This window comes from Erpetoichthys calabaricus, chromosome 5 (assembly GCF_900747795.2).
Source record: "Erpetoichthys calabaricus chromosome 5, fErpCal1.3, whole genome shotgun sequence".
Classification (NCBI taxonomy): domain Eukaryota; kingdom Metazoa; phylum Chordata; class Cladistia; order Polypteriformes; family Polypteridae; genus Erpetoichthys; species Erpetoichthys calabaricus.
In genome coordinates, this window is record NC_041398.2 from 202,084,115 (window position 1) to 202,110,784 (window position 26,670).

Consider the following 26,670-nt stretch of genomic DNA (forward strand, 5'->3'; position numbering starts at 1 on the left):
TTATTCACCAGATTGTTCCTTAAACCAGTAACAAAAGCACCAAAACACAGGTTTCTCTCTCCTTAAACACAAAATCTCTCTCTCCTTCCAAGTCTTACTACCACACTGCCCTCCTTCAGGCGAGTGTTGCCTCTTTTCCTCCCAGCTCTGACTCACCTGAATAAGGAAGTGTGGCCCCTTTTATTACAGGCCCGGGAGTACTTCCGGTGCCAGGGTGATTGCCCGATGGAAGCACTTCCAGGTCACATGGAAGTCCATTATAACAGGGAGCTTTTTTCCTTGCAGTGCCCTCTCACGGCACCCAGTGGGCATAGATATCTGGGGCTGCTGTCATCTAGAGTGCTGGGGGAGAAAAAAAACCCCAGCGCCATTTCTCGTTTTCAGTGGGCTGTCCGTCCATCTCTTCTGGTCCTTCCTTCTGGGTCTGATCCCTTTTCCTCCCCAGCGAGAACACCCATCTGCCTGTTAGGAGTCTCCCGTCCGGGTAAGGAACCATTCCCTCTTCTGGCCAGGATGCCTGTCCTGCCCCTGTGGCATCTACACTTCCTAATATACCCCACCCCTTGGCAGGTACCATTGTAACAAGATAATTAATGTTAGATATTTCACCTGTTAGTGATTTTAATGCTGTGGCTGATAAGCAATAAGTATAATGAAAGCAATTCTGGCTCCGTCTGTAGCAAAATAGTCTTGATGGGAATCAGAACTCTAACTACCCTCTCCAACCCACTGCTGTCAAGATAATGGGAAATTTGAGCATATTCTTATGCTATTATCATACAGCTCTTGTGGATTTTTTAAATATTTTTGCCATTTGTTTAGATTGAATGTGAGGATTTGCACAATGACAGCTGTGGGCGAGTGAAGAATTGCATATCCCAAGCAGAAGAATGTTGGGGCACAAAATTGGTCATCCCTGATTACTTCTTCAGATGATAACAAAAATTCAGGCACTGCTAGGCGCAAAAGCAACAAAATAATATCAACAAAGTATCCAAAGACGGGCTTAAGTTAAGATCAATGTTACTGTGCTTTGCTCGCAGTGCTCTTTCTCCTTCAACCAGTTTGCAGTTTATTGCGGAAAAAACAGATGATGCAGAGTCAGATACCTTCTGGGGGCATCTTCTCTGTGCTTCTGAAGGAAAAGCAGAGGATATAGCTAGTGACAGTGGCCCCTCTCAGCCTGAGATGGTACTAGATACCTTAGAGGAGCCCTCAGGATGATCTACAGGCACACGTGCATGACACAGTATTAACATGTACTGCCCATGCCAAAGCATCATACCCACAACATGCTTAAATTCTAAAACCCAATGTCCTACCCTTCTTTTTAACTGGAAAATTATCACTTCAATTTGTGTAATATGTATATTCCATTTATTTTTGGCTGTGCATAATGATTTGAAATGAATTGATCAGGTCTCATAAAGTAATACCTTTTTAGTCCTTTTAACTCAGGCTTGTTTCTTGTATTATTCTCTTCTATGGAAACATGCTCCTCATGCTGATTATGTTCTCTTAAAGGCAGTCCTCATTTCTGAAAGGTCACCTTTTAAATACTTTATATCTCAGATGTCGAAGGCTCCTTTTTATGTGTACTGTACTGCATTTTCTTCCATCAGTCCACTTTTCTAAACCTGCTTAATCCATGTTTTAAGGGGCTACAACCTATATCAGCCTGTCCGGATTCAAGCCAAGAACCAAAGGAATTCATGCAGCACCGTCACAATTCATTTGTAATATATGGTCAATCTGGCTGATTTCCTGTCAGCAACATGTTGCCAGAAGTGCCAGTCAATATTTCAGAGTAGAATAAAAAAATAACATATAAACTATTCAGACAAAAATATGAAAATTGCTGTTTATTTGGGAAAACATGAAAACAGCATATCACTCAACTGCAAATTAAAAGCTTATCTGCTTCCCTAAAGTGGTGCTTTAAAGAAAAGCTTTTTTTAAGGCTTTTTGCATTTTGTATCAGATCTAAAGTTTGATTTTACCATCAAGTTATTCCATATTTCACAAGTAAATGCATTTCTGTACTTACATATTTGAATACAGTTAAATACTTTTTACAAGATGAAGCAAATGTATAGATATACAATAAAGCTGTACTCACAAAATGGCTAAAAGAACATAGAAAATATACTGTATAGGAATTGTATGCATTGAATTATAGTGATGCGCTATACACCTTCATTAAATCAAAAGTACTGTACCATAGTTACATGTTGTCCACAGAATGACTTGGCAGTCTGTATATGTGCATATTATGGGCTAATTCTCTGTAAATATATATAAGGTTTGACCTTTTGTCACCTAATTACTAATCTAGCAGATGTTTATGTACTGGAAGTAAAAGGTTATTCCACAAGCCATAATTGATTTATTTTAGCACATGTGAGAGGGCATGAGCATTAAATAACAAAAGGCTGAAACTGTTAAAGGCAGAAAAGCATTTTTTCCCTGCTAAAGTTACGCTAAGAAAATTATATCAACCAAACACTCAGTCTTTATTTTCAAAAAGACCTTTGACATGGAATTGGATCACCAGACACTTTACAAAACTCAAAAGAATATAATACAAAGCAAAACAAAATGATTCAGTAGAATAAAAGATAAGTACTAGACAAGTGACTGAATGAAAATGAAAAGAAAATGAAAGTGAATGTGCTGTAGAAATGAAATTGACAGTAACAATTGAAAGCATAGCAGAGGCAGCATAATTATAATAGAGTCTATACAAAAGAGTCAGCTACAACATAAACACAGTAAGCTGTCATTGACAGAGCCTCAAGTTAGAGCTAGATATAGAGGTCTATGGTAATGAAAGGGCTATCTGTGATATTTGAAAGAAAAATACACATGGTAATATACAGCAAGATTAATGTTATATATGCTATGGTTGTTTCATTAGCAAGATTAATGTCATATACCCTATGGCTGTTTTATTAAGTATTTCATTTACTTTCAGCAGGCAACGGTTTATTTAATGTTTCTCAGGGCTCTTCACTGAGTTCAGGCTCGGAGTCCTTATTAAGCAAAGGTTTGTGCAACTCCAGCTTTCCAGCACATAATACAATGAAAACGACTTATTTAATTTGGAATCTTGCTGTGTTCAGCACCACAGCATATCTAATACTTATTATGCTTTCTGAGTTTAAATTTTTCCTTTAGTTAACCTCCTGCCTTATCATTAGTAAACTGTACAGAGGTTAGCAATTGTTGTCCATATTTTTAACTTAGTGCTAAGGCCCATATAATTGCTGAAACTCAGCTAACATCATGTTGTACATATTACAGACAAAACATTCAGATGTTCTGCAGTTGCCAGCCAATAATTTATCAGTTATCAATGATAATTCAAAGGAGGAATATACTATTTTTTGCAGTTGTTTCTCTCACATGGATAAATCCATCCATCCGTCTGTCCAGGGCAGGATCAGAGAGCAGCTGGAGCCTATCACACAATCATCAGGTGCAAGATAGGAACAACACCTGGACAGGATACCAGTCCATAGCGGGTGAACATGCACACACCACAGCCAATTTAGCATTGTAAGTCATCCTAACCTTCATGTATTTAGACTGTGGGAGGAAATCAGAGCACCAAGAGGAAACCTACTTAGTAATGAGGAGAACATTCACTGCAGTACCAATTTTTGTTATTATTATTATTATTATTAATTCTGATATGTTTTGACACTGACAAGACATATTCAAATAGAAATTATTTAATGTGTATATTTATTTTCATTCAGTACTTGATTAAGCAATTATGTGTTGCATCTAGGAGCTGACAGAGAACAAAACTCAGAAGAATGAATTAATGTAATTTGTAAAGAGTACTGTAAAGAAATTAAGAACAATTTAAACATTGCAGCTATGGAGCCACATTCCAGGCGTGAAACGATTGGTTCCTTATTTTACAGTACATTTTTTTTTTGCTGAGCAGAAACTTTTATTCAAAGTGACTTAAAAAAGAGGGAAGAAAGACACTGCTGTCATATGATTAGGAGGAAGTAGACTGGCAGGAGGGGGTGACAAAAATTGACTGCTGATGACAGACACCTTTTCCTGAAAAAAGATGGCAAAGCCATCAGTAGTCAATAAGGCTGAGGATGGAGATGATGGAGGATTGAGGACAGAGGTGAAAGTAGAGAAACATGTGTAAAAGATCTGCTTTGTAATAGTTGTTTTCTGTATAAGGACAAAGGATACAAAAAATGGGAGGATTACTGCTTGCTTAATGGAATTATTGGTATTAAGTTAATTTCATAATGGACTTTGGAATGATTTAAGCATCAAGGAGGAACAATATTGTTATTTCTTGGAGAATAGTGAAAGATATTGTTCATAGGCAGAAGTCTTATACACATAAATCTTCAGAACTGTTTACCAAATTCAAAACATAACGGAATGTGTTGCTAAGCAAACCTATATTCCTTTTCTTGCTTTGCTTTTATCAATACCTATCACATTTTATTTTTAATATTCCAAAATTCAGATGCAGGTCTTTAGAAACAGCCACCTTTGCTCATTAGTCTACATGTCAAGCACTGTGCATTGTTACCATCAACAGTATGAATGGTTATCAATGGAAAAATGCACTAGCATTTCTCAAAAGAGTATAAGAAAATATTGAAATTACATCACACTAGAATTTAATAACAATTGCAATAAAATGAGCTGAAACAAATCCAGATGTTCTGACAAATGAAAACTGCAAGTAAAAGAACATCCTGCAATAATATTGTGACAACTGGTGCTTGTAAATTGATGTTTGAGATGTACAGCTGGCTAAAACACAGGTTTTTACAATAACCTTGTGTGTGTAAGATTTAGGTTCTACATAATGCTAGTAATGTCTCTCAAAATGCTGAATCTTTCCACCTCTCCTAATCCTTTACAAATGCACAGTATCAGATAGAAAATAATACCTGAAATAATCCATCCAATTATTATTCTGTGTGAGATAAAATACACATTTGGTTGCATACTTCCATTGGTGCAGAAAGTTAAATTACTTGGCATGAGGTGGGTAATTTGGATAAGTTTAGCTGATGGGATGCAGAGCCTCATTAACATTTACATGCTCCTGCAGTGCCACATTCATCCTACTGACTTTAGTTTTCCATTCTCCAAGGAATATGGCACTAGTAGATGTCTGTTGCACTTTTTATTAAATATGGCTTAGCCACACGCCTTTTCTTTATTTACTGGGCATTTGTCCAGGTAGCCTGCTCTCCTCTGGAGTTCATTAATGTAATTTAAACGTTTTTTTGTAAAGTAAATACTCAACATTTCTCAAATCTCTGCTCAAGATCCTCACTTTAGCTTCTTGTGCAGTAGAGAATCCATTGTGTTCAGCAGCCAGTTGTCTACTCTTAGGTCTCATTTATACTTCACGCTCAGAACGCGTATGCGCCCGCATCATGGCTGCCACGCGTTTCCAGCGTTTATTTGATGTGTCCTCTGAACAGGTACTCAGAAATTAACGCGCCGCATATGCGAGTTGCAGTCCCAGCAAAAAGTCGGGGGGCACAGTGTGTTAAAAGTTGGAATGTGACATCAGAGTCTCTGGTTACTATCTACATGTGACAGAAACCCGCTTTGCGGATCCTACGAGATCAGTGTGCGCGCTTGTTAATGGTTCAAAGTGGTGAAGCAAAATGGCAAAATACAGATGCATTCGTGGTGCTTTTATATTCAAGCGTTGCATATTCCTGATCGTAATGACACGATACATTTTAAAAGTCTCACATACCTTCTTCTGTGCCATCTTTTTTTCTAGGGCTTCCTCCGGTACTGACAGCAGTGGCAAACAGCAATAGATCGCCACACTTAGCACATTAAACGTATGATATTCCAACTCTCTGCACATTTAGAATCCTTAGATTTATACTTTATATCACTTTCATGATGAAATGCACTGAAGTATATATGTTACATTTTACAGATAAATCGGTAATTTTGTTTAAATAATGAATACTGTTAATAATGACACACATGGGGGTGACACTGTGGCTGAGCGTTAGCGCTCCTGTCTTGCAGGGAGTCACGTCACTGATATTCCCTGCCTGGAGTTTACATGTTTTCCTGCTGGGTTTCCACAGTGTGCTTCGGTTTCCTTCCAAAAATATGCAGATTTGGTTACACTAAAATGACGCCAGCATGTATGTGTGTGTGCTTGTATTCACCTTGCGATGAGCAGATGCCTCGTCCAGGGATTGTTTCAGTCTCATGCCTAATAATAGCTGAAATGGACAAATCCCTGGACTAATGGATTTAATCATTAAACATCCTTTTCAGAGATTGTGGTAAGGTGACATTGGAGTTAAATGGGTGTTCCAGGCAATTCACAACACAGCGAAGCTGAACCTGTTTTCCCTGTGATAATATCTCGTACTGCCACCTGGTGGATTCCTCCAGATTTATGTAAAGTATGCACACAAGTATAAACAGTGAAACGCTTGTATAGCAGGAACGTCCACTGCAGCATGTGTCGCGTCGCGTGAAGTATAAACCCGGCCTAACTGTCACCTGCACAAACCGAGAGTCCATTAATGCATAAAAATGTATTTAAGCATTTTTAAAGACATTTGCTTGCTGAGGGTGACGGGTGATTTGCACTACGCGGAGGGTAGCACTAGAGAGATTGAGTGTGTAGTTAATTGTGCACTGTGATGGGCTGGAGTTGCTTTGAGCCTTGTGCTTGATACTCACAGGACAGACTGAAGCTACCTGCAGTTCTAAATTAGGTTTAATTAAGTAAGTCACAAAGGTTGAATGAACACAAATAGAAACCTGAAGTAGCAAATATATAGAATACTATACAAAAGACAGTCCGTCAGGTTTTTATGTATGCCTTTTATATAATAATTATAATAATTCATTACATTTATATAGCACTTTTTATATGGCGTGACTTCCTCACTTTCACATCCTAACTCCTACTGCAAAACCATTTGACTCTCGTGTCTAAATCTGTAGTCCTATTTTTTCTTTAGAACACTGTACGTTATTGAAGATGAACAACATTTCTGGTCTCAGGGTGTGTTTACAAAGGGAAGTAGGTGCAGTTACAAACTTTTTTCCCCACTAAAGCTGATTTCACATTATGTTACCGATCAATTCAAATGACTGAAAATCGCTGCCAATGTTACATTTACTGACTGAGTGCTGACTTGCTAGCACAGTTTTGCTCTGCCTTATTTATTTTTTCCCATTCTTTCATGGTATGTAAAAAATGTATGAGCTTCTCTTCTGTTTGTGAGGTCCAAAACACCTGCATTGCTTATTCCTCATCACTGCATTCTATGCATTACACTTCCAGATGAGCGTTCATTGGTTGCCAGCTCTCATGTGCACAGAACCTGATTGGTTTTGTCGGAGCAAGTTGTGGACTAGTTGGAGGGAATTGCTGAGTATATCACATTACAAGGCTAGTTTCACAGGAGCAAGCCACCAACTTGCTAACAGTATGTAAATGAAGACTACAACTGAAAAGCCACTGGAACAGCTGCATAATGTGTGTAACAGAAGGCACTATATAGGTGCCTGACCCGACACAGATGGACACAATAGACTTTTATTTTCTTCACCCGTGGGCGCACGTCTTCCCTGTGACCCACAGGCAATACACAGTCCATAAAGCACTTCTACAACACACCAACAATCCTTTCTCCTCTACCACCACTCCTGAAGCTTAGTCCTCCTCCTCCCGACTCTGGCTTTTGAGTGGTGGTGGCTGGCCCTTTTTATAGCCCACCCGAAAGTGTTCCAGGTGCTTGACCACCTGGTCCTAATTGCACTTCCGGGTGGGGCTGAAGATTCATCCAGCCGGGCTGTTGACACTAGACAGCCCCCTCTAGCGGCCACCCCGGGCCCCAACCAGGCTGTGGAGGACTCCATCGCCCATGGAGCCCTGCAGGAGGTTGGGGAATCACCGTGGGCCAGGGAGGCTGCCACCAAGCGTCCCGGGGGAGGTATTGAGCTGCCCATGGTTACTCCCCCGGAACATAAGCAACAGGGGCGTCCTGGCCGGGCATGGGATCTGACCGTTCGTCACATGTGATATAGCCTTAAGCCATGATTGCAGCTGCCAGTACTTAAAATATTTGTATTTCAGTCATGAGCTGCCCTGCAATGGCACTTTCTAGGCTGCCAGGTCTCTGTATTTTGAAGCAGGGTTCCACTTTTATCAGACAGCATACACATTCTATTGTCTGCTGGTACAAAGGAATTCACCTAGCCTCCTAGCATTCCCCTATAGACATGTATTCTCCGTTTGAGGAATAGGCACTCTTGTCTTTAATTGTGCTTTTCCCTTGCCATTGCAGGCAACAAGATCTTACCTTTTCCACCTGGGAACCCCTTAATCTCCACTTGTTGAGCTAGATAGAAGGTCTCTAGTTGTTTACCAAACATGTCTCTCACTATGGTGCCCTCAAAGAACTGGCATCAGTGTTGCATATTGCAGTCACTATTTGCTCCTTTCTGGCCCCAATTAACACTGCCGTTGTTGTTTTTTGTTATATTAAATACAACTCTGTACTTGCCACCCAGACTGTAGTCTTTGTTTCTGGCAATGCTTTATCAACCAAGCAAACTTTCATAATATATTACATAAAAATTACTTAAGTTTCATTGATATGTAACCATCCCTTATTATTTACACTTTGAAAATAATTAAATCCAGATTTCATTTTACAAAACTGGAGTGCATTTTATAGATGTCTTCTTGGCAGACTGAAAAGATGTCTTCTATGTTTAAATAGAAGGAAATTATTATTTTAATGCAAAACCATCTTGTTGCCTATTAACACATTACAACCTGATAAGACAAGCATAACATTTACATTTAAACACCAAAGTAATTATCTGTGTCTTCTGTCACAAAGAAGCTGACATTAATGAAATCTCAAATATGCAACTGAAATGTCAAGTAATAGTAATGGATTTAACTGAAGTGTAATAAGAAAGTGTTAAATAAATCTCCAATTTTTGTTTTTTAAGAGATACATGATTAGTCCAAACTGTAACAAAAAATGAATAGAAATGCTGCATTTCTAGTGTACAATTTACCCTGAATAAGATTTCTCATATTTCTCGAGCAAGCACACTTATCAAATTCTTATTTACTGGTAATCAAGATCGTACATTCATAGCTCCTATCCATCCATCCATTATCCAACCCCCTATATCCTAACACAGGGTCACAGGGTCCAATCCCAGCCAACACAAGGTGCAATGCAATAAACAAACCCCAGCCCACTGCAGGGAACACATTAAGCACAATTTAGGATCGCCAATACACCTAAACTGCATGTCTTTGGAATGTGGGAGGAAACCCACGCAGACACCGGGAGAACATGCAAACTCCGCAGGGAGGACCTGGGAAGTGAACCTGGGTCTCCTAACTGCGAGGCAGCAGCACTACCACTGCGCCACCGTGCTGCCCTCATAGCTCCTAATGAAATATAAAAAGATATGCAGCTTAATGTGCAGTGCTTTGCCCCAGTGTTACAAATATGTTTTTTTCAATGCATGCTGATTGAGAAGCAAGAGTGTTAGTCAGCTACATGTATAAGAGAAATGGAGTTAGTGAACTGGCGATAATAAGGAGAACATAGCATAAATTACCCTTACGGGTGAATAAAATGTATCACAGTGGTAAGGTTACATCTGTTGTATAAGATTATGTGTGGCAAATGGATATAGCAATCACATTATAAGAAACTTCAAATACTTGAAATGTGCAGATCAAGCTTTATAACAGCCCAAAGCAGGATTAAAAATATATTTGGAGGCAAACATACAACTTCTACATTTGATGAGAAAATCATATTAATTCAGTGATAGACTAAGGCAGAAGCCAAAACAAAAATACTGTAATTTGTTTCAGAATTCTGCTACATCATATTCAAAATGATCTACTAGCCAATTTTTTCTGAACCTGGTTATTTCAAGCTAGAGTCTTGGGAGAGCCACGAACCAATGTCTTCTTCAGTAGCCAGTGCAAGGCAGGAACCAGTTCTGAATCATGAATAGAAGTCCAGTGCATCATATGGGACATTAAAGAATAAAGTCAATTTAATTGTACTGCTAATAGTATAACAAATTAACAGCATGACAAAGTGAATGAGACATGCAGCCTGTGGAATTGTAATTGCTTTTTGAAGAAACACAGGGCAAGACTTGCCACAACCTGGAGTTATGGAGTTACTAAGAGGTGCAGTTGCAGAAACAATACTACTTGAAGATGAAAGATAAAAGGTGCAGGAGTTTATACCTAATGAGAGGAGTATATTACATAACCGGTACTTTCCTGGGGCAGCACACTCTGTAAATGGTCTGGATTGGTGTAACAAAATAAGAATTTAACAAAAATATACATGACAACAACTTGTTTTGCCAAACAAATACCAATGTTTTTCTTTTCAAAATTTCGTTGAATATTGCCAGGTTAAAAAAAAAAGTAAAAAAAATAAAAAGACGTAAACTACCCTGGAAAATGAAGGCCAGCATTTCTCAACTCAAAACTTCATGCAGTAGAATTCCTGAAAATTTTACTTGTCTACTTAATTGTGAACAAAGCCATAAAACCTTACAAGTAAACCACATAGTATTTCAACATGGAGCCATATACTGTAGGGTGCATTAAAACATTTTGGGGAAACGAATAATTTACATATTAACTTAGAGGTGATAAGGGCATTAATAGTTTGATGACAAATCGAGAAATTATTGGTTGTGACATACACCAATCATTGCTATTGCAAAGCTGCATTTTTCCTGTGGCAAAAACGTTACCAATGCCTTCTGTTGGTTGACAGCGTATGGCTTTTCTGCTTAGAGCAGTCTCATAATGTATAAGATTTTTATATTAAAATTACCGTCTCTGTCAAATCGCTATATTTTTACAATTTCATTGTTGTCCAGTGTTTCCAAAATATTCTGCATCTTCAGGATGTGCACGCTGATCTCTGCCTGAATGCCATCTTCTGGCAACTCCCAGTGAGTAAGGATAGCTCACGACTTTTCCTATATCCTCGTAAAGTTAGGAGTAGTCTCCTAAATTAGAAAAATCGATAAAATACTTTTACTCCTATTCCTAAAAGAAGGACCAAGTTTGTGTCAACAACATGAATGCATGGATCCATACTGCCTTGTATCAATGGTTCAGGTTGTTGTTGATGGTGTAATGATGTAAGGATACTTGGAAAACTTTGGGGCCCTGAGTACCAACTGAGTATCGTTTAAATGCCACAGCCTACCTGAGTACTATTGCTCACCATGTCCATCCCTTTATGACCATACTATGCTCATCTTCTGCTAGCTACTTCCAGCAGGATAATGCATCATGTCACAAAGCTCAAATCATCTCAGACTGGTTTCTTGAACATGACAATGAGTTCAGTGGATTCAAATGACCTCCACAGTCACCAGATCTCCATATAATAGGGCACCTTTGAGTCCTGGTGGAACAGGAGATTCACATCATGGATGTGCAGGCAATAAATCTGCAGCAACTGAGATCATGTCAATATGGACCAAAATCTCTGAGGAATGTTTCCAGCACCTTATTGAATCTATGCTATGAAGAATTACGGCACTTCTGAAGGCAAAAGGGGGTCCAACCCGGTACTAGCAAGGTGTACTTAATGAAATGGCTAAAAATATAAATATATACAGTATATTTAGAACCGGAAATCCACAAGGGGAGAAAATGAATCACATATCTTAAAATAGTCTTTTATTCCTGAGCTTTCAACACCTTTCAGGTGTCATTATTAGTGGAAAATGATTAGACTTACAGGAATCAAAGGCCATATATAACAAATGAGGGGGGGAGGTAGGTGGGTGTAAGAGGGGTGGATTAGTAAGGTGGGGTATGGAGGGTGTTGATCTTAAAGTCTTTTTTATTATTTTGGTGTTTATCTTTCTAAGTAAGCATTTGGGACATGGTGCAAGTAAAATTCTGAGCAAATACCAACAGTGCCAGAGAGCAGGCTGAATCATGGCTATCAAGCGAAAACGCCATTAACAGACACTTGGACATGAACCCAGCACACGCTGGCTTAAAAAGAAGAACATCTTCTTCCCATGACCCTATAGCTCTGCATCACTTCCTTATCCTTGCCCTCAATGGTGACTGGTCTGAAAATATCTGTAGATTGCAAGCACTGATAATGTTCTGGATGTCTGTTTTGTGGTGGGTAAACAGGAAGGTAGTCAGGACAGTTCCCTGATGTGCTCCAATATTACACACCATCATTTCTAATACACAGTTCCTCAGTCTCACAAACCTCTGTCTGTTTGTCAGATAGTCCATGATACAGGAGACTGTGAGAGCATCAAGGTTTAAAGCCTTGCACTTTTTCCGCAATCAGTGAGTGTTAGAAGCAGTGGAAAAGTAAAAGGACATTATCCTGACAGTAAGGGCCAGCTTTGTCCAACTGGGAGTAGGCTCCATGGAACATCCAGATGTGTATCCTCCATATCCTCCACAGTATATGTGTCTGATATTATAAAAATCTATTTCAATTTAAAAAATACCATTGTACTTTATTAATAATTCACTATTGTACATTTTGTCCCATACTAAATAGAACATTATTTGTCCCCAGGGGAAATCTGACTTATACTGGTCGAGAGCATGCACTGATACGGCACGTTGACGCACCCACCATACGATGAACCACCTGAAAATCCCAAATTAGGACCCAAGAGCAGCTGTGCAATGGCAGACACCACACTAGTCAACTTTTACAGAAGCTCTTTAAATAAATAACTACTTAAATAGGTAGATAAGTACATACATACATAAATCAATATAAACACACTTTGGTCTGAACACACACCAGAATGACTATAAATCAAGAAAATTAAAAAAAAGAAAAACCTCTGACTTGAAAGTACTCAGTGTTAGTGTGTCAGAGAAGATGTGCAGCATTGTTCATAGTAGCGTTTATCCATCCATCCATTTTCCAACCCGCTGAATCCGAACACAGGGTCACGGGGGTCTGCTGGAGCCAATCCTAGCCAACACAGGGCGCAAGGCAGGAAACAAACCCCGGGCAGGGTGCCAACCCACCGCAGTAGTAGCGTTTAGTTTTGTTTTAATTTGCTACTACTGCTAGGGGGTCCAGAGTCCATCCTATAACTGAGCTTGCCATTTTAATTAGCCTGTTGATTCGGTGCACCCCTCTTGAAGTGATGTTACCAGCTCGGCACAACTCAGCATAGAAAATTGCACTGGCCATCACAGAGTTATAGAAGATGCAAATTATGTCACTTAAAGGAACACAATGTACCACTTAAAAAGGGCCTGCTCTGCCACAGTTCCTCTGTGTTCCAAGACTAGTCCACCCTCTCATTAATGGGGACCCCCAAGTACTTACAGGAGTGGACCACCTTTACATCCACTCCTTGAGTAGGGACTGGATACAGAGGCTCTTTGGTGCAGTGAATGTCAATAACTATTTCCTTGGTTTTACTGATATTAAGATACAGATAATTCTCTTTGCACCAAGAAACAAACTTCTCCACCTGACTCATATACTCTGTCTCATCCCGTTTATCAATACACCTCATAAGTGCAGAATCGTATGACAATTTCTGCAAGTGACACTTACTGATAATTGTATATTCAGGGAAAAATAATTACAGTTCTTGAGCTCCAGCACACGTCAGCTAGCATACTTCAGCTTTTGGATAACTGTAGAGATGGTGCAGAAGATAAAATATGGCATTTATAGTTTGCTACAGTATTATTGCTTGCAAAACATCAGCGAGGGAATGGCTCCCAGCTGATAGCCGTGCATCTAGCCAAAAGGCATTGGCAGGAGTACAACATGCAACAATGCCAAGCGGTTAATATGTCTAATAATACACTGAGCTGCTTGAACCATGGATAATTTAACACCCCACTTATCCACCATTGGATAAATCTGTATATAGAATATACACAAGAAACATAACTATAAACTGTATGAATCATATTTCCTGCTTATTTACAAAATAGGTCAAAAGGGAAAAAAAAGAATGTTAATGTAGGAGGGAAATGATCTACAGCCTGTTATAGTTAATTTATTTCTCAACATCAGAGCCTGCAAGAAAATAAAGACAAAATATTAAGGAACTTAAAAGATGTGGTAAAATGTTGAATAAAGTATATAGTATAGGATAGAGAAGATTGTCTACATGTAGCACTTTATTTACTGCACATTTTAATGAAAATTACAGGGTAGTTACAGTTAGTAGTTATTTTGCTGAGACCACAGAATCACAAATATAAAATATAAATGTGAAATGTTCTGTATTGTACATAAAATGCTATATCATTATGTTCATTATATGCTTATTAGAGGATGTCATACTAATTTGTTTACTGTTTTTCATATACCATATACATCCTTTTTAGAATACAATTCTTGTCAATCCATTACAGGTTCAGCTTCTGGCAGAAAGATCCGAGGCCACACGCACTAAGATTTCCAAGATGGTGGTGGTCATAGTCCTTCTGTTTACTATCTGTTGGGGTCCCATTCAGTTTTTCATCCTGTTTCAAGCTTTTGACTCCAACTTTCAGAGGAACTATGAGACGTACAAGATCAAAATCTGGGCCCACTGTATGTCCTACTCCAACTCATCCATCAACCCCATTGTGTATGCCTTCATGGGAGCCAATTTCAGAAAATCTTTTAAAAAAGCCTTTCCATTCATCTTCAAACAGAGAGTGGGAATCACCCGGGGGGTTGTTGTGAATACAGAAATGCAATTTGTTTCATCTGGGACATAATGATACACCATGGCACCAAGAGTTTTTGGAACCTCTGAGAAATCAGAAAACAAAAGAAGCACTTGCCAGTTGAACCACTGCCCTTTAAAGTCTTTTGATTACCAAAATCAACTTATTTGTGCATCTTTTGAGATAACCAAAATGTATTATTGGAAACTGCTTTCAGTGTCTGACTTATAACAACTTGCCCATTTGCAAAGACAAAGAAGAACTGTATTGTTCCTGGTACTTAAGAGTCACCAGACATGAAAATAAATTTTAAATAGATATTTACATTGGGCTGTGTACGGGTATATATATTAATAGTGAAAAACACAATAAATTTAAAACATGTACCAGCAACCACAGATTATGGTGTTCTCTTGGTAACTCTTTAGAACATTAGGGACTTATTTCTATGTAACATAAACAAAGTCTTGGTTCCTACAGATAGCCTCTATTTAAAAGAGTTGTGATTGGTGCTTTGTATGTCAAATTAAAAGCTAGCAAAGCATTTCTTAAGATGTTGTTAGAGAGCAGCAAATGACTAATATTTGCACCTAAGAATCCCCTGTTCTAAAGAGTTATTAAAAGCTGCTTAAAAGGTATCACTCCTTACGTCTTTCTCAAAATGACTTTGTGTGGTCATGCTTAGCTTGGAGTAAGCTGCTGTAAAGGAAAAGAAAGCACAGGTTGTAATTTCATTGTCAATCTTGTATGACTTTTAATAAGCTGGCTATGTTGAAAAGATTTATAACCTTGTTTTTTCCAGTTTTCTTAAGCCTTTTTGGCTTTGTAGGGAAAAAAATTCTTGCTAACGTGTTTTTTTTAAAATAAGACTTGTTTATTTAATTCAGTTAAACATAAGTACTTTTACATTATTTATCGACTTACATAGTGAGCACAATCCCAAATTGCCATTTTTCACAAAAACGCTTAGAAATACAGAGAACTAGCAGGTTTAGTGGTTTGCTCATACTCTCATATTTAGTCAGAAATGGTGATTAAACCCACAAACATTTGGGTTTCTAAGCCAGTAATCAGCTGGCTACCAGACTGCATTTCTAGGAAAGCAAGTTATTTATTCTAAACACCATATACAGTGGAACCTCGGTTCACGATCATAATTCGTTCCAAAACTCTGGTTGTAAACCGATTTGGTGAACGAAGCAATTTCCCCCATAGGATTGTATGTAAAGTATTAATTAATATAGTATTAATCCGTTCCAGACCATACGAACTGTATGTAAATATATATATTTTTTAAGTTTTAAAGCACAAATATAGTTAATTAAACCATAGAATGCACAGCGTAATAGTAAAGTAAATGTAAAAACATTGAATAACACTGAGAAAACCTTGAACAACAGAGAAAACTAACACTGCAATAGTTCGCACTATAGCGCTACCAACCGCTGGCTAAAAACATTTTTTTTAATGAGTTTTAAGCACAGGGAAAAAAATGAACATTTGAAAAAATCCATAATTTAATAAACCACCAAGAAAAGTAACATTGCAACAATACACGCTACGAACCGATCGCTGTAAACAGAAGTGAAAACAAAATCAAGCCCAGTGCATTCTTTAACTGCCTTCCTACCTTATGCGTCCAGCTCTCTCTCTTGTGCCGCCTGTGTGTGTGTGCGTCTGTCTCTATCTCGCGCTGCCTGTGTGTGTGTGTGTGTCACTCTCTCTCTCTTGCTCGCTGCACAGGAAATGCACAGGGAGAGACTGAACATGTACAAACCGAAAGGGAAACTGGCATGTTCGTATACCGAGTGTGTGGTCGTGAACCGAGGCAAAAGTTTGGTGAACTTTTTGGTCGTAAACTGATTTGTACGTGTACCGTGACGTTCGTGAACCAAGGTTCCACTGTATTTACAAAAAAATGGTTCACTGGAATCAAACTTGAACTGGTATGTCACAAAATAGTGTAATTAGATCCTAAAATATAAAAAGGTTATGACACAACAAGTCTAATATGTTTAAATGAAAAAGCAAAACAGTACAGCTAAAGTACACTCTGTAGTGATGAGCAAAACTCTATTTGCTTCACAGCCAGCAAAATTTGTGCCTTTGACACAGAAAGAAAGATGTTAGTTACTATCTGGGAGCATCTCATGGTGAATTCCACATGCTTCTGACTTTTGTTAAGTGTTAAAATAAAGTTTTCAAGTAAAAACAAATATCACCAAGATCGTTTTCTGTCGCATGAAATGTGTGTTGTTGATTGTACTGATAGTATTCTGCTTGCATTGCCAATTATGATGACAGTCTTGGAGATAGCAAACCAAAAGATATGTTGAAGACGGAAACAATACTTTGTACATTTCTCCATGGCACTTGAAAGCATGCGTACTGTCAGCCTCATCTGCAAGGAGCTGGAAAAAGCAAATGGTGGTGGCTACATAAAGACAGGGTTTTTGTTTTTGTATGCTGCATTTTAATGCAGAGGAAATGCAGGATGTGTGCACAACGGTGCATTATCATGCAGAAAATATGCAGAATGTCACATTTTTTAAAAATGCACTGCACTCTTCCTTGATGATATGAATGAAAGCCATAAAATGAAATAAATTTTACTGGTGTGCTGCCAAAAATATGTTATGCAGAAGCAAGCAAAAACACAGGTTAAATACAAAAAAATCTCTTTTTGTACCACAAAAAAACTTTTAAAGAACTCCACAAAAATTCTTCAGTGAGTTTCTTTCAAATTTTAGGGTTAATTTTATGAAACTATGCAAAATAAAATGAATCTGTTTCATTTGTTATTACTAATCAGATATAATGCATTGAATTATTCACCGAAAAATAGGAACTATAATTATAATTCATTTCCAGGAATACTGCAGGTTAAAGGGTCTGGTGAATAGCTAATACATAATTAGTGCTCTTTTCAACAATAATTAGGTATTGAATAGTATTTCTCCATAGGCATCATTCCAGTTTTAGAGACTGATTTGGCAAGTAGTTGCAAAGGGTGCCTTTTCTCTGCTATTGAAAGAAACATATGACTTGCAACAAATTAAAACACTTTCTAATCGAAAGCATCTAACTCACTTTATAATTTCTGTTGGTGTACTTTGTTTAGAAGAGTCTTATCTTTTATTACAAATTGAAACAGTGTTGGCAGACACAGGGAGTTTCCAAATGTGCCTTGAAATGAACATGTAGGAAGAAATGTAAAAAAAGCAAGAGGATATACAGTAACTAGTAGGTAGTAGATAGTCACTGTACAGCTAGTAATGTGTAAAAGAATTCCAAAGGCAAGACTTAGGCTAGCAAATAGTTATAGTTCTTATATCTTATCCTGTCTATATAGTGTTGGAATTCTGCCTATAAAAAATTCATAGCAGTGTGCCGATTTAGGTTGAAGATAACAGAACATACAGGCTTGAGATTATTTTACAGTGTTCTCTTACCTCAGACACATACAATACTGCATATGTGAATTACAACTAGGTACAAAAACAGCAACTAAATCCTGGCCTCACACAGCAGACCTTTTAGTCCGGGATTAACTTAGGAAAAGGCTCACTCATTCAGCATAACATATAAAGTGTGAGGAAGAAAGGAGGTGCGAGTACTGGGCCTCTGCTGTGGTTTGGAAGTGCGTAAGCAGGCAAGCCTTCCTACTAAACCTAAAGTACAACATACTATCCCTTGGTCAGGATCAATGGAGGGAGGATTTTGTTTGTTTTTTAATCATAATACCATATACACTTATACTCTATGTTTTAATAAATGCATCATTTTGGATATGTACAGTAAATGAAGTGAAATAATGAAATTTTGGAAGGGTCCAGGAGGCAGTTAAACTGCATATAGAACAAACGTGTAGATTAAACACTGTAAAACAAACTCCATGTTTTGCATTTTTTTTAATTCAGACATGAGTGCAGAAATGGATATACATTTAATTGTGCATTGGAGGGAGCACACATTTTCACTTTATGACGATGTGTTTACAAAGAAAACTAAAACAAAACATGTTTAAAATAGAGTTTCTTTCTTTTCTCACGCAGATGTTTGGAATTGTCTGTGTTAATCTTTAATTTTATTCCAGCAGAATGAACAATTCTCTTAATAGCGAGTAGGGTCACCAAAACCTTTACATTTTAATTACGTCAGCTTGTCCCCTTCATATCTTCAGAATAAAAATCAAACAGGTGGTCAATTATTATTTTGTGCAATATGTTGCAAAGTGGACAGTTAAAGAGACGTTAATCCTGCTGCCTTAGAACCCTAGGGACCTTGGCTCAAATAGCAGCCTGAATTTACATGTTAATCCCATGTTTGTGTGGGTTTTGTGCCACATGGTTGATTTTTGACTGTACGTTTTCCCATTGTAGATGTGTATGTTGAGTATGCCATGTGATTGACTGGCACAGTGTCCAGAGTTGACTCCAGCCTGGCAAACAGTTGGAAGCTGCCATGTTAGTCTCCAGCTCTTCACAATCCTGTAATGGAATTAAAGGATTACGGATTAAAGGATCTTTCAAAGTTAGCCTTATCACTAAATGCTTGTTATGTCAATAGCATGTTATAAAATGTCTACTGTTTTAACAATCTGCAATAGTCTTAAATTCACTTGAACATTGGAAAGCATTGAAAATGCTTCCAGTATGGAGACTGTCAAACATTTAACACAATATTTTCATCTTAGAATGCACAAACTTATCTTCTGCGCCAGGATCACATCCAAGTCCCTGAAGGCTTCCTTGCCTGCTATGTATTCACAGCCTGGTTTCTTTCATCACTGATCTCCATTGTCAATGTGTGCTTGCCTATGCTGAAAAGATATTACTTTTAAAAAAAAAGATGTTAACAATAGTAAATCACGAGCTTTCTTTATTTTGTGTTCAAATATTGCTGTTTCTCTGAGCTATTCAGATTGACAAGCATATTTATTACATACTAAAGATGAAGAAAAAATGTCATCATACGAGAAGACTTTTGTTTTTGCCAATATTTAGTTGCTTTATTGTACAGCTGCTTTGGCAAAAATCATGAAGCAGCAGTTTGCATTTTTCATTTTCTGACTCCTAATGAGCACATAATCTATGATGGAGATAACTAATATCCAAGTCTGATCAAAAAAAAAATCCTACATTAAAATATGACTCAATACATTCAACTGCTAATTAAAAATAAGTATACTGATGTATATAATTTATATTTGATATAACATATCCATAAAATGTTGACTGAAATGAACTCCAAAATATACTGTATATGGAGATATACAAAATCCAGGTCAAGAAATCACAGTATATTTATTAACACACACACACACACAGACACACATGCACACACACACAGACACACACATATATATTGTGAAAGGATTCAACAGACACAGAAAGAGGTTTGGGGGCAGCCGCCCGTATACTCGAAATAGGCTGCCTAAAAAAAAGGTTTTGGTTCAATGTTTATAGAACTCAGTGCAAAACAAGAACAAAAAGACAGGCAAAAATGGCAGCTTTAAAGGCAGGCAGGGGAAATGACATCATCAGGCCGGGACTAGAAGTGACATCATTGGGCCTGGAAACTGAAGTGTCGTCATGGGATCCAGGTGGAATTTCCTATTGGTCTGCCAATGACAAAGAGTAATGATTAGTGTACTCTGCTATCCCCCAGGCCTGGCGTGGAATTACCTTCAGTTGAGCCTTTTAGCTGCCTCCCATGCATACGTGTGTGATGGAGACCAAACATGGACTGGCATTCTGACCAAGATGGTTCAAGGTTCCTTACCTGGCTGAGAGGCCAGTTTAACGGAAAGATGATAGAAGACCACCACCTGGAGCCATTTGCACCCCGACTCCTAATTGGTGGCAGCAGCTCTCTAGTAGGTCTCTCATGTACTCTGCCACAAGGCTTGATGGGAATTGGAGTTGGAATTGGAGAGAGCTGTGGGGAGGAGGTTTCTTCCTTTTAGGGAGGTTCCACCTGACCTGAAGTGCTTTCTGGATGCAGCACTGCAAGTACTCCCAGGTCCGGTATAAAGGAAGCTACTCCTCCTCAATCAGGGAGTTAGAGTCGGGTGGAAGAGGACTAAGCTCACCTGGAGGAGAGGAAGGAGAGGAAAGATGAAGAGGGGGAAGAAGATTACTGTTTGGATTTTGTCATTGTGCAATGTTTGAGAGAAGCCTGTGAGAGGTATTTATTTTATCCGGGACCTGTATTTGTGTTATAAAAACACAAAAAACAAAAACACTCTATAAAAGCAGAAAAAAGGAATGAAGGTCTTAAAGAACTTAAATTCTGATTACAAAGGGTGAGTCATATATGGCTGTCTGACCAGTTAACTGGCTCCAACTATCTGTTACCATAATCAATTTTAAATTTACATTTATTTGTTTAGCAGATGCTTTTCTCCAAAGCAACTTACAAAAGGTCAACATAATTGAGTAAACATGAGTATGAGTGACTATTACAGTACAAAGTTACAATAATGATCATCACAAGTGAGCTTAGAAGAAAATACAAACTAGTTACAATTCCTAGATTACAAAACTTAACAGCTAATATCAGTAAGACAGAAATTCACTGAACAAGAATCTCTTCATACACTTCTTAAACATATTCGGGGAGTCATAGTATTGAATGGGGATGAACAGCTCATTCCACCAGCCAGGAGCTACACATAAAGATTCTGGACTGAGATTTGATACCACGCAGAGGTGGCATCACCAGATATTGCTCAACAGTGGACCACAGTGGTTGAGAAGAAGCATACTACCTCAGTGGTATCTTCAATATATAAAGGGGCAGAATCACTGACTACTCTGTAGGCAAGTACCAAGGATTTGAACTTAATATGTGCCACGTATTAAGTTAATATATTAATTCAGCATACTGTATACTCATCTAGGTTTTATTTAATTTCAGTTGTATTTCAAAATTTTTATTTTTAGGAAATATAAACTACAATTAGTCATTATCCCTCCACAACTGACAACTAAACATAGTATATCAGTCAAGGTGATTTAGTTGTGCTGGAATCAGGTGTCTATCTAAGTCATTTCTGTCATTCCAAGCCTATTTAGCCCTTGGTTTGAACTACATGAAATTTTAAAATGCTATGTTTTATGTATTCTACTAGGTGTAATTACATTATGTTATCACTGTTATTATCGAATGACTTTGCTACAAAAATATTTAATAAAACTGTGATCTCTTGTCTTTGATCAAATAAGCAAAAAATTAAAAATGCTGTAACTTTCAAAACAAGAGTGTCTTCTACCATCCATCTACTGTATGGTCTTTCAGATTTATTATTGTATACTTTAAGTCTGGTACAGTTATGAGTCACTGGCTTTTACAAAGGGAAAGGGTCACATTTTATTGGTAAATAAAATCAAGCCATAATAATGTTTCTATTTGACACCCTCTATTGTGGCCTTTTAAGTTTGGATATTGAACATTAAGAAGATGACTCTACTTTTAAATGCAAATTTAACAGAAAATCTAGTGTACAATGAGGTCAAAACATTTTGTCATGCTTGTAGGAAATTGGAATTACAATTTGTGACTCATAACCTGTCAATAAAGTGTATTTTTATTTAGAATATTTTATGATTTGATCATACAGTCCATGTCATTTTGTTAGCAATAAAAATGATGCCTTAGAAAAGAAAAATGCATCATAGTTGTGCATAGCTTTTATTATTTCTTTTCATAAGGGGATATATAGATTCATTGTACAGTTTTTTCCTGTTTTCTTCTTTAAGGTCATTGTTCATTTGGTGTCTATTTTTATGATGGTATACTTTTATATTGCTGTGGCAGCTTGGTTGCTTTTAATGATTTCAGATTTACTGAATCCACTTTGCTGCGCTTTGAAGGAAAAAGCAAAACTAGTGATGTATACTTGTCTTTAATAAAAGCACATGGTTTATGTGAGGCCTTGTAATTAAAATGACTTTTCATAATAATACTATACAAACATTGTTTTTTAATTTTTAATTGTGCAATTTAACCTGAAAAATAGTTCAGTTTTACTGTACTTTACAACCTTCGTTAGGAAAAGAAAGATGCACATAAGCGCAATGTGACAAATTTCCATCCTACTACTAAGGATTAAGTGGCTCTATGTGCCCCAACTGCAAATTACTTTTCAGCAGAGAAGCAAAAAAAAGCAAAAACCCAAGACATCAGACTGGTGCATTTGAGACATTGCTCCAGACCTATTATCTGTACTGCTGCTGAAACTACCACTGGATGTAATTAGTTCATCACTGACAGGATAGTGAGGGGCAGGCTTTACGCTGTTGGCCTTATGACCAAGCCAAATATCAGAGGCCCTCTTCTCATATCTCCTAGACATTTGATCCTATAGCAGGACAAAACCAGGACACACACACAGCTACTGTGGTCACAAATGTTCTGAGGAATGAATGCTGGCATGTGCAACAACAACAACAATATTTATTTATATAACACATTTTCATACAAATGATGTAGCTCAAAGTGCTTTACAGGATGAAGACAGAGAAAAAAGACAAAATATGAAAATAAAATTAGGCAATACTAATTAGCATAGAATAAAAGTAAGATCTGATGGCCAGGGAGGACAGAAAAAAACAAAAACAAACTCCAAACGGCTGGAGAAAAAAACAAAATCTGCAGGGGTTCCAAGGCCACAAGATCGCCCAGCCCCCTCTAGGCATTCTACATAACATAAATGATCTCAATCAGTCCTGATTATATTCAGGGTTCACATGGAAGATCTTGATTATGACAGTCATGTGGACTTCTGACCTTCAATCCATCATTGTAGGGACAGCGCAGTGCTTTGACTGGGTGGTGGTGGCGCAGATCGCCACCATAGAAAACCGGAAAAAGAACAGCAGAGAAAGTAGGAGTTAGGACGGATTTCAGAGCCACCATGAATTATAATGATAATTAAATGCATGTACAGAATATCAGGATTAAACTAAAATGAAGCTATGAGAAAACCATATTAAAAAAATGAGTTTTTAGCAGTTTTTAAAAATGTTCCACTGTATTAGCCTGGCAAATTTATTTTAGTAAGCTATTCCAGATTTTAGGTGCATAACAGCAGAAGGATGTCTCACCACTTCTTTTAAGTTTAGCTCTCAAAGTGTAAGGTGAAAGGCATTCTGAAATATAGGATGGAGCGAGATTATTTAAGGTTTTGTAAACCATAAGCAGTATTTTAATGTCAATTCTAAATGGCACAGTTAACCAATGTAGTGACATCAGAACTGGAGAGATGTGCTTGGATTTTCTTTTCCTAGTTAAGATTCTAGCAGGTGCATTCTGCACTAGTTGCAATCGATTGATGTCTTTTTTGGGTAGTCCTGAGAGGGGTGCATTATAGTAATCTAGCTAACTGAAAATAAAAGTGTGAACTAATTTCTCAGCATCTTGCAAAGTTATAAGAGCTCTATCTTTTGCTATATTTCTTAAGTGCAAAAATGCTGTCCTAGTAATCTGATTAATATGTGATTTAAAATTTAATTTCATTAATTACCCCTAAATTCTTTACCTCCGTCTTGACTTTTAATCCTAATTGATCAAGTTTATTTCTAATACCCTCATTATATCCATTTTTGCCAATCACTAAAATTTCTGTTTTCTCCTTATTTAGTTTGAGAAAATTACTACTCATCCAATCAGAAACACAACATTGTGTCAGTGAACCAAGAGAGTCGGGGTCATCAGGTGCTATTGATAAATACAGTTGTGTGTCATCAGCATAGTTGTGGTAGCTCACGTTATGCCTTGAAATAATTTGACTTCATGGAAGCTTGTAGATCAAAAAGAGCAGTGGATCCAGGATAGAGCCTTGTGGAACACCATATAGAATATCATGTGTTTATGAAGTATAATTACCACAACTAACAAAGAATTTTCTACCTGCCAGGTAGGACTCAAACCAATTTAAGACACTGCCAGGGAGGCCCGACCATTGACTAAGTCGATTTCTAAGAATACTATGATCAATGTTATCAAATACAGTACTCAGATCTAAGAGGATGAGAACAGATAGACGGCCTCTGTCTGCATTTACCTGCAAGTCATTTACTACTTTAACTAGTGCATTTTCTGTACTGTGATTTGTTCTGAAACCTGACTGAAACTTATCAAAAATAACATGATTATTGAAGTGGTCATTTAGCTGCATAATGACTGCCTTTTCTAATATTGTACTTAAGAAAGGCATGTTAGAAATAGGTTTAAAGTTTTCAAAAGCAGAGGAGTCAAGATTATTCTTCTTGAGCAGGGGTTTAACTACAGCAGTCTTAAGACGGTCTGGGAAGACCCCCGTATCTAATGATGAGTTTACTATGTCAAGAATGCTATCAATTAGCACACCAGATACTTCTTTGAAAAAACTTGTTGGTATTGGGTCAAGGATACAGGTGGTGTGTCTCAGTTGAGAAATTATTTTATATAAATCAGATAAATCTATCCTGGTGAAAGAATTTAATTTGTTTAAAATGGAGTACCAGAGTTTAAGAGGATCAATATTGGGGAGATGTACTATATTATTTCTAATATCATTCATTTTGTGATTAAAAAATATAGCAAAAGCCTCAGAAGTTTCACTGGAAGTTTTTGGTAGGCATTCCATTATGTGACCTGAGTTTACCAGACGATCAATTGTAGAGAATAAAACTCTGGGATTACTAGCATTGTTATTTATAATTCTAGAGAAATAACACCTCTCAAGACAGACTATGTTGTTGTATTCTGTTATTTTAGCCTTCAATATCTCATAATGGATAATCAACTTAGTTTTTCTCCATTTATGCTCAGCTCTCCGGCATGTTCTTTGGGTCTTCCATGGTGTAACAGTGCTAGAGGATTTTTTAACTGTTTTTTCAAGAGCAACTATGTCAGCAGCAGCTCTCACTTTAGTAGTAAAATTTTCCACCTTACTATTAACATTATCCTCACTATTGTAGTAAGTACTACAAACAGACTGGTTACTTAGAATGTTTGTAAACTTTGAAGCTGCAGAAGAATCAAAGAAGCGTTTTTTAACAATTTGTTTCTCGTTAATTTTTCCTATCATTATTTCTATATTAAATAGTAAGAGAAAATGGTCTGATAAACCAGTATCAATGATCAGCTTCACATCAACTTTTAGTCCTTTAGTAATTACTAAATCCAGCATATGCCCTGCTTTGTGTGTTGGCTGACTAACATGCTGGCTCAAATCAAAAGAGTCCAGGAGGTTCATGAATTCTTTTACTTTCGGGTCACAATGATTATCAATATGAAAATTGAAGTATCCAACTATTAGGAATGTGTCATACTTCGTAATTATAATTGACACCAAGTCTGAGAATAACTCAAACAAAGAGGCTTTGTATTTAGGAGGTCTATACACGGACAATACTAGGCACTGAGAAACTCCAAGAATAACAATGGAAAGATACTTGAAGGACTTGACTGTACCAAAGCCGACATCTTTACACTTTAACTGGCTTGAGTAAATGTTTGCTAAACTGCCGCCTTTCTTACCTTGGCAATCCGTATGAGCAAAGTTGTAATTCGGAGACGCAGATTCGATTAAAACAGCCGCACCATCAGAGCTAAGCCACATTTCACTTAATTCAATAAAATCAATTTCCCTATCACTAATAAGATTGGTTAATGCTCTAACATTTAATAAGGCCATATTTAATGTCTCGGAAGAGCAGAACTGAGTTATAAGAGCATTATGAGTATTTGAGATTAAGATTGTTATTCATATTAGCGTCGCTTTGTGCATATTTTTTATTTAATCTATAGTCTGTTTTTATAGTTTTAATAAATTACTCATCTAGAGGTGTAATTGTAAGTAAATTATTTGCATATAATATATTACCAATGGTTAGTTGATTTCTAGCTGACATATTAAATATGCT

General features: G+C 37.3%; 1 protein-coding gene across 1 annotated transcript in view; it reads left to right on the plus strand.

Annotated features, from left to right (window-relative positions):
- LOC114652696 (G-protein coupled receptor 54-like) overlaps positions 1 to 15,369 on the plus strand; it is a 70,505-nt gene extending 55,136 nt beyond the window's left edge. Inside the window, exon 5 of the mRNA XM_028803025.2 lies at positions 14,456 to 15,369. Coding sequence (XP_028658858.2) covers positions 14,456 to 14,806 — 351 coding nt within the window. The 3' untranslated portion in view covers positions 14,807 to 15,369. The remainder of the gene's footprint in view (positions 1 to 14,455) is intronic.
- The last annotated feature ends 11,301 nt before the right edge of the window (positions 15,370 to 26,670 follow it).